This window comes from Myotis myotis, unplaced genomic scaffold, assembly GCF_014108235.1.
Source record: "Myotis myotis isolate mMyoMyo1 unplaced genomic scaffold, mMyoMyo1.p scaffold_m19_p_3, whole genome shotgun sequence".
Taxonomy (NCBI): Eukaryota; Metazoa; Chordata; class Mammalia; order Chiroptera; family Vespertilionidae; genus Myotis; species Myotis myotis.
This window is the reverse complement of record NW_023416335.1, coordinates 117,292,407-117,307,325: the sequence shown is the minus strand read 5'-3', so window position 1 is coordinate 117,307,325 and position 14,919 is coordinate 117,292,407. Positions and strand designations below refer to the sequence as shown.

Genomic DNA, 14,919 nt, shown 5'->3' with positions numbered 1-14,919 from the left:
ACAGTACAACGATTAAAATTTCTTTTGAGAGCCAAATTTTTAAAATTTAAACTATATAGGTAGGTACATTGTTATTAACTTAATTAGGGTACTCCTAAGGCTTAGGAAGAGCCACACTCAAGGGGCCAAAGAGCCACATGTGGCTCGTGAGCTGCAGTTTGCCAACCACGGGCTAGAACATTCACAGTTTGTTATAAAAGTATCTTAATGTTTTGTTTTCCCTTCCTCCTTAACACTGAACTGTCCATGCTAGAGCAAGTTTCTCTTGTTACTTCCAAAGCATCTTTTCCTACTATTGAAATTAGGAGGATTTTTCAACAACCTTTATTAACTGATTCATAAATTGTTTACTCTGTCTGCTTTATAAGCTATTTGAAAAAGATCAATTTTTTACCCTCTTTTAGGAAATGCTTCCCAGCCCTAGTCTTTAGTTTTAGGACTGCAAACTTGAGTCCTTAGGATTGAGTACTCAATGGGAGAGAAAGGTGGTTGATAATAGTAATAGTTCACGTAGGGAGTCGGGGACAGGTCCATGTGTGAAGGTGAGGGGCTTACTAAACATCTCTCCAGATGTAAATATCTTTCCAGATGTTTTGTGTCCCATCTCTTGTTGATGTCTTGGAAACTGTGCTGTTATGTGGCTGCATTAACTGGGGGCAGCAGTTATTGGAGGGATGAGGAGGAGGAAAGGGAGTTAGATTAAAATAGGTGAATATGGATGGAGATACAAGAATCTATTAAAAAATATCGGAGAATAAGAGGGAATAAAAAATCATTTAGTTGCCTCATCTTTTTCTGGATGCCACTTAGTCACTTCTTTGAAGTAATTGGTGGCAACCTTGCTTTATACAGAAACTGAAATTCCGGGTGAATAATCTTGCTTAGAGTACCTGGCTACCAGGTAGCTCAGAGAGAATTCAAATCCAGCTTAGAGAATGTGCTATGGGTTAGGATGCAGGGATTTACACAAAGCTGGAGAGATAATGTCCCCTAGTCTTAGGAGCTTACAGTCCATCGGAAATCACCTATTCAAAGGCCAAAGAGGTGGGGGAATCAAGGGCCCACTGTAGTTGGGATGTGTTTCAGGAGGATGATATGTTGTCTGCAAAGGCATGGAACTGAAGGGCTAAAGAAGGAGAACAGTAAGGCTTCTGGTGAGCTGGGAACCTGGTGTGTGAGAGGGTTAAGTGGGAGATCAGGGGAGGCTGCAGAGTTCGTTGGAGATCAGCAAGAAGAGGAATCCATAGGCAATGGGGAGCCATTGAGGCTTCCTGAGTGAGGTTGGGTTACGATGAAAGATGAATAAGGAAGTGTCCACGTTGGAGTGGGGAAAGGAGTGATAGAGTATACCTTAGTGCTTAGTTAAGGGTGTTCTATGAATTAGTAATTTCTTTCTACTCCTGTTAAAAGATACAATGAGGAACTTCTGAGTGAGGTGGATTTATAGTGAAGGTTTTCCATTTTGCTCTTACTGGGCAGGTTACTTAATATTTTTGAACTGCAAAATAAGGAAAAATAGTTTTACAGAGCATTGTCAGAAGTGAATTAGATGTCCATAGTAGATGCTCAAATTCTCTGTTTCTGTGTCTTTGACTATAAAAAGCTACACTAGTGAGTTTTTATGGCAGGGAAAGGAATAGGTTTATGTCCATTATATGTAAATAAAAAGAATAGGAGATATACAATTAAAATCTGACTTTGAGGAAAAAGGTAGGGAAAAATGGAGCTTGGTCATTTGAGGCCTTGCCAGACCACCTTTTGACTTGTTTGGTGTTTAATCATAGGACATAGGTCCTATAAAACAGACCAATGAGAACTTTCTTTTCCTTTTTTTATATCTACAGTGACAGAAAGAGAATGTCTGTGATTGCTCGAACTCCTTCAGGACAACTCCGGCTCTATTGTAAAGGGGCTGTAAGTACTGGCTAGTCCTGCACAGCCGGGCGTTCTTGGCAGCCCTGCTGTTAACCTGGGGCTTTTCCCAAACGCTGTCCTCATTATTCTGGTCCTTTGCCCAAAGGCGAAAGGTTCTTTCAGGTGGGCCATCAGGTTGACTTCGTAGTAGAAGCCCACTGACGATAATGGTGGTTCAAGCCAGGGTGGCAAGGATGACCTTATAGTCAACAGCTGGTTTCAGATACAGTAACTTGCTGTGTCATGGAAAATCCTGGGAGTATGAATTCTGATTCTAGTTTACCACCATTGTGTAGTAACTTTGGGAAGATAAAGTAATTTGTGATAATCCTTATACATGCAGGGTGGGCAAAAGCAGGTTTATAGTTGTGAGTGTGGGAAACCCAGTTAATAAAGCTATTGTAATCACGACCTACATGTCTTTCCATATGAACAACTGTAAACCTACTTTTGCCCCACCCTGTATGATTATATATATGAAGATTGTATATGTTTGTGAATATATATATATATATATATATATATATATATATATATATATACTTAAAACAGCTATTCTCAATTTTTGTGATTTATTTTTTTATTCATCACAGAGGGTTATGTGGCCATATTTTTACTGCCCCTTTTGGTCAGTTTCCTAGGTCAGGCTTTTTGTTTTGACTGCCTCCCAGTAATCAAATCTAAATGTATTATCTTTAAGGAAAGATGTTACTATATATGAGCCTGACTTGCAAAACTATATCTTCTATGGTCCTATGTGTAGAAGGAAAGAATTATTAAGCTCATTTTATGAGCCTGTTTCAAGAATATGAAGTTGAAAATCTTACTAATCTTTATCAACTGTGGAAAGAAGCATTTTCTTATTTCAGTACACTTAGAGCTTTTATGAGTAATGAGTAATGCATGGGAATTCTAAAGGTATTTTATCTGGACTCATTAAAGAATTCTGTTTATAGTAATAACTGAAATCAAAATTATGTTCGCACATGATAGTTTTTTTAAGTGTTTTATTTGTTTGTTTATTTGCCATTGTGTTCTAAGTACCACAGCAAGTACAGAGGGAGCAATGTGGGTGGCACAGAGGAAGGCTGTAACTAAACAGTGTAAATATGGAAAAGCTACAGTGCAGTTTTTATTTTTATAGGATTTAATTTTCTTCAACCTGTCTCCCAAAACCAAATTAGATTTCTTTAAAATAGAATTGTGTCCTAAAACTGTACAGTTTATAGCATATTAGATGGATCATCTGTGTTGTCCAGTCCTTCAGCCCTGCTGTTAGTCATGGAAATTGTTAGAGGGTGATGTGTTTCTCAGCTGAAAGGGGTTCCATGCCCCATGCGAGGTGCCCTCCCCAGTTAGCAGCTTCTGAGTGTCAGGAAGCAAGAGTACTTGAGCAATTTAGGACATGCCTTTACCCTTCTCACTTCTGTACAAAGGTGTTATAAACTTTGGTGTGAATTGTGCAAATTTGGGGGAATGTAGCACCATTGTGTCTTGGATGGTTCTGCTGACACTGATGGTCTTCCCCAACATGTTTTTTTTTAAACTTCTATTATTATATTTTTAATTTTAGTTTTCAATTACAGCTGACACTCAGTTTTATTTATTTTGGTTTCTGGTGTAAGCATAGTGGTTAGAGAGTTCTATAATTTGCGAAGTGATCCCCAGATCACTCAAGTACCCACCTGGCGCCATGCATAGTCATTCAGTATTATTGACTATATTCCCTGTGCAGTACTTTACATCCCCATGGCTGTTTTTATTTGGACACATCCATACTCAATTTGTTTTCCAAAGCTCATGGCTGAATCCAGCTAAGAACAATATTTCTACTCGCCCACTCAATATTCTCATGAGAATAAAATAAACACCATTGAAACAAAGCTGTGTTCAGAATGCTAACCAAAGGTTTATTTACCGTTTGCCAGTCACACCATTTCCTTATTTTATAGGACAATGTAATTTTTAATAGACTTTCGAAAGATTCAAAATACATGGATGAAACATTATGCCATCTGGAATATTTTGCCACAGAAGGTAAGTGAAATTTGGAAACGCTATTTTTAACCATTGAAGTCATACTTTCAAAAGTATATAACGTGCCTGGGTAAGTAGTCATGTTCTGAATAGGCATGTTATGGTTGGACATGGCTGGCTTCATAGGAGTATAAGTTTCTAACGCTAACCCCTGTGCACATCTTCCACATTCTGTGCCCTCGGCAGTGACAAGATGTGTGGCAAGTTCCATATTCAGTTATCTACATATGTCTCTGCTGACTCCAACCAGCAGTGCAGAGGGAAAAGGCAGGCCAAATCAGTCTGTACAATCAGCTTGTAGTTATGGTTCCCTTTGTTGGAAAACTCATGTTATTTTTCTGTCCCTCTCTTGTGGTTCTTATGACACTGGCTTACCCAGTGTGAGGGGTACAGAAGAAGCTAATGACTACAGGAAATAATTCATTGGACCCACAGAGGAACAGGAAAAGAGTTCCCTGAAAGGCTTTAAACAGCACTGATGTCAGGGTTTCCTGCAAGGGAATGTGATGAAAGCTGGAGCCTTGCTGAAGTTCTGACTACTGCTTTTCCTTCGTGTGCTCCTATGGCTGCATGCACAGACATACAGACACAGACACACACAGAACAGACAAACACACACACACACATACAGAGACACACACACACACGGCTGCTTGAAAGTCTGGATCTTTCACATGGTAGCACATTGCGTTTTTATTGCTGTCTTGAAATGTACCTCCTGCCTCCTCTAATTGCTGATACCTGCTACTGCACATATAAAAATGGATCCTGCATAACTCCCGTACTTCTCTACTGTGGGAATTTACCTTCACAGCTTCTCACGTACTCGCAAATCTATAGAAAAGGTGGTTTATGTTAAAATACAGTAGAGTTGTTTTTAAATTCCCTTTTTTAGATGTGTGAAAGTTGAATTAGTGACCTAAAAAGCAGCTGGTATTTTAGAAGTTTTTGAGCATGCTGGTATGAAATGCAGCCACATGAGGTTGGCTAGGAGGGAAGGTACCCTGCTTGCCCCCACCACTAGTGGCACCATCAGGATACACTGTGGCTGTTTTGCAGGCTTGCGGACTCTCTGTTTGGCATATGCTGACCTCTCTGAGAGTGATTATGAGGAGTGGCTGAAAGTCTATCAAGAAGCCAGCACTATATTGAAAGACAGAGCTCAGCGGCTGGAGGAGTGTTATGAGATCATTGAGAAGGTAACTGCACATGATAAAGTCCTTACTGCCTAATGAGGGGCTTACCCACCTGTTGAACAAGTCTTGGGAGCAGGAATCTTTTAGCTATAGAGTGATGCTCTCTTTTCTGGTATCTCAACCACTAGCTTTTAACCATTTCTTACCTTGTTTTAAGAAACACTTAGTTTTTATGGACTGTTTGAGGTGTAGCCACCCTCAGCTAAGCATTAGTGATTTCTTAAGAAGTTTCAGGTCAACACAGCATCAATGATTTTCTGGGTCTGCCTAAGATTAGGCTTAACAAGATGATCTCATCCTATTGAGTTACATGAGCAATGAGAATTCATAGGCTGGTAGGACACTGTACATACTAAGAATTCTCGCACCTATGTATTCTAATAATTTAAAGTTTTGCCATTGCTAGTCCAAGTTGCCTACTTTGATTTTGTTGTTGTTGTCTTCTTCATTTTATCCCAAGACCTTAGGTAGCTTCCTACACATTGGATTCCCTGTTAAAGAACAAAATTCAACTGAGTAAATTTGAAGATCTTATTGCTTTACTAAGCAATTGGTAGCATCCCATCTAGCAATTAGAAGGGCGCTCTGAAGGTTTTTATAGACTCCGAGGGTGTGTCAGGGGAGTTATTAGTAAAAGAAAAGAAAGGATTATTTTTAGGCTGGGTTGTCTTTTGTTGGGAAGGGATTGGTAGGGGGTTTATTATGCAGATTACCTCACTAGTATTTCTCAAGAAATTCCAGTCTGATTGGTTTAAAATTCCATTGCAGGGACCGGCTGAAAATGCAATTAGGTTAGTTATTAAGTTTTGGTTTAGTGGCACGGCTTAGTGATAGTGACCCCATTTTGGCCTGTAGTTTTTCATTTGTTTGATCGTTTTTGTTTTTCTTTCACCTCAAATCTGGGAGCTTTATTTCAACTTTTTCTGTTTCATATCAGCAACCATTGGTCCATCCATTTTTCAGTTTCTTATAACTCTGAAGTCATCATTTGATTGCTTTTTTCATCCCTGTGTGTGTGTTTGTTGTTTATTTCCACTTTGCTTTTTTATACTCAGTTTTTAAGTTTTATATTCACTTGTTTTTCATTTTATTGGATTTTGGGTGGGATTAAAACTGAATTCAATTTGCCCTGCTTTACTTTTGGAGTCAGAAAAAAGTGATTAAGTAGGTTATCTTAATCACTAAGAAAGGGGCTGTGTCTGCCGCCATCCACCCTCGGTTCCCTGTCTGAGCCCCGAAGGTCCCGGCGAGGTTGGGAGAGGAGGCTGTGGTCGCCGGGCGCAGAAGGAACAGACACCAGACACCGCTGCTGTCATTGGCACCCTGCCACCAAGTGGTTCCCTGCCTCCCCTCCTCCTCCTTCTGTCACTGCTGCACTGCCACTGATTGGGGCCTGCCGGCTGGGGAAGGCCCGGGGGGAGGGACTGCGGGAGGTTGGCCGGCCACAGGAGGTTGGCTGTGGGAGTGCACTGACCACCAGGGGGCAGCTCCTGTGTTGAGCATCTGCCCCCTGGTGGTCAGTGCACGTCATAGGGACTGGTTGGTCATTCTGGTTATTCTAGTTGTTCTGTCGTAACGGTTGCTTAGGCTTTTATATATATAGATAATACTTGAGTCATTTTCAGAGTTATAAGGGAGGGCTCATATACTATTAATATCCTCAGGATAACTTGCCCACCTGTTCTGCTAGGTGACTTCTGTTCTAAAATGCCGGTGTACAAAGAAATAAATGACTACTGGGTGCCTATGTGTATGGAGAGGTTCAGACATTGGCAATAGCTTGGAAATGCCACACATCTAGATATCATTAACTATCTGCAAACAAAGATTTAATGTAGAGGAAACATGATCATTGTCTCACAACATTTTGACTGCCTTTCTTTTGTCAGAGTTTTGCCATAAATGCTGCTCTTAAGTATGTACCAATCTTTAATTGAAGATATTTTTCAATCTAGAATTTACTGTTACTTGGAGCCACAGCCATTGAAGATCGCCTTCAAGCAGGTGTTCCAGAAACCATAGCAAATCTGCTGAAGGCAGGAATTAAAATATGGGTGCTGACAGGAGACAAACAAGAAACTGCAATCAATATAGGTAATTAATTTAAAAGAATTCCCTGATGCTGGTTTTTGTGTTGTTTTTAAAGTGTCTTGTAGAAGCAACTAGGGGTTCCTCAAATGCATTGAAGATTATATTTCATAGAACTCATTGTTCTAAGACAAGAAAATTTTACTGAAATCAAATGAAGATGGTCTTTTGAGCATTATCTACACATTATAAACATTACAAATATTACATCTTCCTGTAAAGTATTAAACTCAGTTACCTGGGATATAGAATTTAAGAGTTAACAACTTTGATTTTATTATTGCCTTCTTCACAGAGTTATAGTCTAAGATACTAAGAGCATGTTTTCACTAAGTTTACATATGCAGTTATTTTATATAATTACTACAGGCCATGCACCAGTGGGGTCCCTCGGCCAGGCCTGCACCCTCTCGCAATCCAGGACTCCTTGGGGGATGTAGGTTTTGGCCCCATCCCTGCAGGCCAGGTCGAGGGACCTCTCTGGGTCCAGGGTGTAGGTGAAGTAGATTCAGGGCCAACAGTGTCCCAGCAGCAACCTAACCCACAGCAGATTCCACGAGGAATTGGGCTCCCTCCTACCTCCTCTCTGGGTCCAGGGTGCGAGTGAACCAGATTTGGGGTGGACAGTGCCCTAGCAGCAACCTAACCCATGCCTGATTCCATGAGGAATCGGGTACCCTCCTCTACTGGTTGGAGCGTCTTCCCCCTGGTGGTCATTGTGTGTCATAGCTACCGGGCTAATGGTTGACCTGTCAGACGGTTGCTTAGGCATATATATATATATATATATATATATATATATATATATATATACACACACACACACATACATATAGTAGATAACCATTTTAATGATTTTATCTATTAATAGATTTTTCTAAGAGTCTTGTATTTTTCTTTTCCCTCCATCTGAGTTGGCAATCTCTTTGGTTGCTAAGTTATACAGAAATGAAAATTGAAGAAAAGAAATTTAAGTACAAATAACTCTATCAGCGTTAAAGAGGTACATTTTAAGTCTGAAAAGGAATTGAAACTACTAATTTAAAAAAATCTAGTTTTGATTTTTTGAATTATTTTTAAATTATCTGGTATTTCTGTCACCATTATGGTGTAACAAGCTATGGTATATATGTGATAAAATAAAAATATGAGGACTACATAACTTATAATGTATTTATGGAAATAGATTTTTTGTCACAGATCATTTTAGAAAGAAATGTACTAGAACATCTGAATTGTTGTCCTGTTTGGAGTAGTCTTCCCGGTGCCCCTTTCCCTAAACCTTCTTTTGTGAATCAGCTCAGTCTCTTAGATAACCTCAATTGTAGACAATACCTACCATATTGAATGAATTTCATCTCTTTAAAAAAAAATTTTTTTATTGATTTAAGAGAGAGAGAGAGGAAAAGAGAGATCATGTGCCTCATCTGGGAATCAAACTATCAACCCTTCGGTGCATGGGACACACTCCAACCAACTGAGCCACCCAGCCAAATCTCATCTCTTTTTTTAAATAGAGAAAAAACATTTAATAATTTCTTCTCAAGGGTATAGCTAATCAAATGCAATTTGAACTCCCAACCAACTGAAAGTAAAGTCACAGAAGAGTAATATGTGATTCAGAGCAGCCTCTGAAGCATTGGTTATAGACTTTGTCCATTGATCTGTGATGTCTCTCAAATGCAAGTTTTTGGAGAAGTTTCTGTGAAGGCCTATCACTACTACTAAAAAATAAAAACCTATTTCTTACAACCTTTTGGTGATATTATAACATTTTTATAAATGAAGGATAATACATTGGCTTTGGGTATAATGTCTCTCTCTATATAATTTCCCATATAAACTTGGCCTAAAGCACCTGCTATTGAACTATGGCTCCTGTTGTTCATACAGAGTACATAAAGTTGACTGCTGCCCGGAAATTCTTAGTTCAAATTTAGGGATATGCCCTAGCTGGTTTGGCTCAGTGGATACAGTGTCGGCCTGCATACTGGAGGGTCCTGGGTTTAATTCCCGTCAAGGGCACATGCCTGGGTTGCGGGCTTGATCCCATGCGGGGCGTGCAGGAGACAGCTGATCGGTGATTCTCTCTCATCATTGATGTTTCTATCTCTCTCCCTTCTCTCTGAAATCAATAAAAATATATTTTAAAAAACTTAGGGGTATGTTTTCTGCTCCTCTAGAGCAATATGAAAGAAGTGGGTAACTCCCACAAGTTAAAATAGAACTGTAGTGATAAGCTTTTTAAATTTTCTAGATCTTGAGTGTTTCTGTTGGACTAACAGCTTTTCTATGTCCCTAGACCCAGACTTAATTTCCACAGCCAGATCACCCTGCCCTTGGGAGCACACATGTCCCTCTTCCTGCTTGCTCCTTTTGTTTATTGCAGCTCATCAGAGTCTAGCCAAGTTTGGAATAAATACAAATAAAAGCAAAGGGCTGCAAATCAACCCAGAAACACAAATGGCTTCTTATTCCGAGGAAGACTTCACTTGCACACAGTGAGGCTTCTCTGAGCCTTATGAGATAATTGATACCTGTCCAGTTTTTACAAATGACAATTGTATGATTTTGTGTGTGTTTTTTAAAGAATGTATAACAACATTTGTAGCTTGGGTTCCAGAACACTCACATCCATAAGGTTCTTTAAAATTGATCTTTTATAGCTAATTTTCAAGACTACTATGCCTCTTACTTACAAGCTGATGACTTTGCCAAAGTCTTATATTTCTCCTGGAGCTTGTCTCTACTTACATTTGTGTTAGTGTGTTAGTTGAATTCAAACATCTCTTGGGTGTCACAAAGTCGGCTTGTAACAGCTCAGGCACTGAAGTACTTTGGAAAAACTATGTCTGAATTATTTTTTCACTTTGTATTCAGAACTCAAGTTAGTAACCCTGGGCGATATTGAGGGATTAAATGTCATTTTCTGACTTAAGATATCTGTTGAGCCTGCACATGTTACAGAATGTGTAGACATCCAGTCATTTTATTAGACTCTCTTGTGTCAGATCACAGACAACAGCTACATGTAGGACAAGGTCATGCTCCAGATAGTCTGGGTTGTAAAGCCTGTGTTCTAACCCAACCCAAACCGTAACCCTAACCTTAACCCTAACCCTTAGTAACATGAACCGTTATTGATCTGTCTCTTATTATACTGACTGGATATTCTGTACATTTTTGTGCATTCTAGTGCATCTAGGGTACCCAGAAGATATTTGGGAGGAAGATCAAGTGTCTAGTAGTCATACTTCTAGACGAAGTCAGGAAAAGAGAACAAATGAACAGTGTCTGCTGAGTGTTGGGCTCTGTGCTGGGCATGCCTTCTGGACACCATTTTCAGGCTTTACACATGAACAGTCTTAAGCTCAAGGGGAAATTCAGAGTTTATAGAGATTACACTCTACTTAATGACCAAGCACATACTGGGTCTCAGGGCTCTTGACTTCTGATGCAGGTCTCATTTTAAACAGATTCATAAGGTTTTGCAAAATCTGTTCCCTGAAATTTGAATTAGCAGACAGGAGGAGAATGGTAGTATATTTTATTCATTTGAAGATGCACATTGTTTTTATATTTTAACATCTCTGAAATTAGGATGTCTTATGATTGTCAACTCTTAAAATTTTAAGGCAACATCTCCTTAATGGTACATGTAATCAGAGTTCATATTTAGAGACTAGAGGCCCAATGCACGACATTTGTATAAGAGTAGGCCTTCCCCTGGCTACCAACACTGCCTTCCCTCTGGCACCCGGGACCCGGGCTTCCCTCCCAGAGGGAGGCCCTGCCCACCTGCCGCAGCCCACTGGTCAGTGGCCAGGGCCTCCCTCTTTGGGGCGATTGTGGAGCCCCCCGATTGACCACCCCGCTGGCTGGTGGGCTGGGCCTCCCTCTGCGGGGTGATCATGGGGTGGTGGTTGGGCCCCCAACCAATTGCATCTCACCCGCCTAGGCTGGCCTGGAGCCAGTGGGTGTCGTAGTGTGGTTCCGGATGGACATCCAGATGGTCATTCCACTGTTCGGCCATTTGGTTGATTTGCATATTATGCTTTTATTATATAGGATGACATATGGTATGTTTGGGTTCTTGGCTCTGTTTAGTATTTGATCTACCTATTAATCATAGTTTGATAATTTATTTTAGTTCATGCCTGGAAAATAAATATACTTAGTCAAATTAGGTTCCAGGATATTTGTGTCTCCTATGAGCCAGTGAGTATTATGTAGATAGACAGTCATCTTGCCTGTAGGTTGTAGGTAGTTTAGAATGGGCACAATGCCAGACCCCTGCTGTGCCGTGCTTGCATTTATGCTAACTAGCTGTGTTTCAAGGAGTGCAATTTTCTATTTTAGCTTAAAAGTTTGGCATCAGCTAGTCTAAAGTGAAATCTCAAATGTAGCCTTTGTGAATTGTGTAGTCATCATTTCCTTATTACCAATGGATAAAACATCTATTAAAATGTTAGGCAATGGATGTGAAGTTTTCAGAATCTGTAATTTGTTTCTAGTGCATGTGGGATGAGTGAGAACAAAATCCTAGTGTGTATTTCATTTTATCAGAAAATTGGAAATAGCTTTCATTCTCATCCATCTCTGAGTTGGAATTGCCCTCTGAATTTTGCTCCTCATCATTTGATACTTTTAAACCACTTCTTAAGGTCTTAGAATTTAATTTTTTTAAAATGTGATTAAATATGGTGCATGCCCATTCTTTATTGCCCATAGATTGCATCGCCCATTAAAAGGAAAACAAATCCCCTTCTTAGGGGAAGCTGGGCATTGTTTGTGGCATTCGCAATCTTAGTGTTGTTTTCCCCAGGAACGTCAGATGTGTTATTTCTTTGATTACCTGCAGCTGGCATTGTTGCCTGATGTTCTACTCTCTCAGCTTGGGGAACTTACATTCTCTACTAAGGGGATGAGTTAACTGTGAGACAAATTAAAGAGTGGCATAGATGAGAAAGTAGTAATTATACAATGTAGGTATTAAGCATGACTGGTGTTAATAATAGTTTGTAAATGTTAGCTATAATGTGCCAAATACTGTGCTACATAAGTTCTTTACATAAGTTTCATATATAATTCCCTTTGAGATCGGCATTATCCCCTTTTCAAAGATAGAACTGAGGTACAGAATTATCAAACAACTTAGCCTAGGTCACAGAGATGCGAGAGTGCTGAAAATCTGAGCACATGATCACCACACTTGATATTCACTTCCCAGAAGGAAAAATATGTGATTAAAACTTGAGCCTTCAAGAGTTTGTTGAAGAGGAAAAAAAAAAGACTGAGCACAGAATGGGTCACCATAGGCCAGCTCAGGGAGAAGACTACAAGGCAAGGCTGAGTGTGTGCTTACATGTGATGGAACACCCCTGGGGAGGGCCTGGAGGGTCTGGAGGGAAAGGTGCCCAGGTGTGGTTCTATGGGCAAGTCCTTGGCCTCTTCATTCTACAGACAACTTAAGAACGCCATACCGAGCCTTTGTGGCCCCATCTGGAATAGTAAAGTTTTATCATCCATTCCTGATGTCTGACAATATGCTCCATACACTCACACTCAAATAATGATCGACCACTTTCTCTGTGAAAATATTTAGAGGCAGCAACATACTTGGTGAGGGTTTGGAATAACGTTGAATCCCAAAAGTGCCTAGCTTTATTAATCTGATCTTAGGATGTATTGTCAGGAAGGATAAATTGTTCCTAACCTTTCCAAAACTGTAACCAAAAAAGTGGATTTGGATATCTATACTAATAAAAGGGTAATATGCTAATTAGACCAGATGTCTTCCAGACATCCTTCCAGACAAAGCTGCAGCAGCTACAAGGGCCAAGGGCCAGTGGCGCAGGAGAGGCAGCGGTGCTGAGGGCCTGGGCCCGTCCCACCTGTGCTGCGCAGCCCCTCCTTCCACAGAGGCAGAGCCGGAGCTGGGAGAGGCAGGGCAGCCCGAGGTCCTGGAGTCTTCACAGAGGCTGGACGGGGTGCGACCGTGGTTCCTCAACCTCCCACAGCCCCTCCCCCAGCCAGCCTGGCCCCAGATCGGCTCCCCCACACACAAGTGGGCGGGGGGCGGGGCCAGTGCTAAGAAGTGAGGGCCAAGGGTCAGCAGCCCCGGCGACCAGCTTTGGCAGCAGCGGCACAGTGATGGGGGCAGCGCCTTCCCCTAATCCTCCAGTTTGCATCCTGCAGAGGGAGGCCAGACTGTGGCTTAGACCTGCTCCCCACGGGGAGCAGGCCTAAGCCATCAATAGGACATCCCCTGAGGGCTCCCAGACTGTGAGGGGGGGTAAGGCTGGGTTGAGGGAACCCCCACCAGTGCATGAATTTTCATGCACTGGGCCTCTAGTCTTTAATAATATGAGCTTGCCTCAAAAAAAGAGATACTGGTGCAAAAACTGAGAAATTTGGTTTGGTAATATTTTCTAGTGTGAACTGTTATTTTATTGTCCTAAAATCAAGTCCTCTAAGTACCATAGACTGTACTATTTTGATTTCTCTGAATGTTGATTGTACTCAGGTAGTTGAAAGACTAAGACCTTTGTAGTGTGCATTCGTTTCAGATGTAGTAAAAAGTGAAATCCCAGAGGTTCTGTCTCAGTCATTTTATGGTCGTCTTGTTAGACTGTGAGATTAAAGAACTAGATCTCAATTTACAAGTGTGGATTGACATTTCATACCTGGCTCTTCTCCAAGAGTTGATCTCATTTTATCCAAAAACATTAGAAATCAAGCACTCCAAACCTGAATTGACATAATTTGATTTGCCACATTAGCTAATTCACAATTAACTGTATTAAACTTCCATGGTCTATCTAGAGCAAGTGTGCTGTGTGATAATTCTCTAAGCAAAATCTCACTTCACTTTCCAAATTTAAAAACCACCACCAACAACCTGTTTTTTCTCTGAAACCTTTAGCTTTCTATATTAAAATTCATGAAAGTGTCAGTGGTTTTATTTATTGCCCTCTCCTTGCAATGGGTTAAAAAAATACTTCAAGTTTTCCCATAATGTCTTTGTGCAGCTTCAGTTGTCAAGTGGTATTTCTCTTAAATTGAAAAATATAGAATAAAGCAGCAAGCTAGGGCTTAAAAATTACAGCTCACTTCTGCAGCTGTTGCTTAAATAAAGAACTACCAGCAAATCCTTTTGCATCAGTTATACTAAATTTGTAACAGTCCATATTGCATTAAGTTGCTGGAAGTCTCTGGGGATAAAGAAGGAGTAAGCCTAACATAGAGGGAAGTGATTAAGGTTGCAATATCCCCTTTTGTGAATGAAAATAAAATATAGATCTCCCTTCTGGACCTAATCTAAGACTTTATGGGAAGGATAAATAAATTTGTAAAATTTTAACAGGAAACAAAGAGTTCAATTATTTTAGTCCTACCATGCAGAAATTTTACTGGCATGCTGGGAAGTTCTCAGTTTTACTCATCACTATTGTTAAAATATAGACATGAACGAGTTTGAAAATGCATAGAAAATTGTTTCATGTTTTCTTCCTTTTTTGTTTGTTTTGTTCTACAGGTTTAGCACATATTAGCCCATGTGCTATGATTATTTTAAATTATTCAGTTTGTTTCAATTTTTAAAATAATATGTGGCTTTAATAAGCGAAATAACCTCATTTCCTTGAGATAACTATTGTTAACAGCTTGGACTATATTTTTATGG

The 14,919-nt window shown here is 40.2% G+C and overlaps 1 protein-coding gene across 1 annotated transcript in view; it reads left to right on the top strand.

The window, feature by feature from the left end:
* The window catches only part of ATP8A2 (ATPase phospholipid transporting 8A2), a 701,182-nt gene that overhangs the window by 235,035 nt on the left and 451,228 nt on the right, over positions 1-14,919 (top strand). The window contains exons 20-23 of the mRNA XM_036300527.1: positions 1,845-1,914; positions 3,867-3,951; positions 5,011-5,150; positions 7,103-7,241. Of these exons, the coding sequence (XP_036156420.1) occupies positions 1,845-1,914; positions 3,867-3,951; positions 5,011-5,150; positions 7,103-7,241 (434 nt within the window). The remainder of the gene's footprint in view (positions 1-1,844; positions 1,915-3,866; positions 3,952-5,010; positions 5,151-7,102; positions 7,242-14,919) is intronic.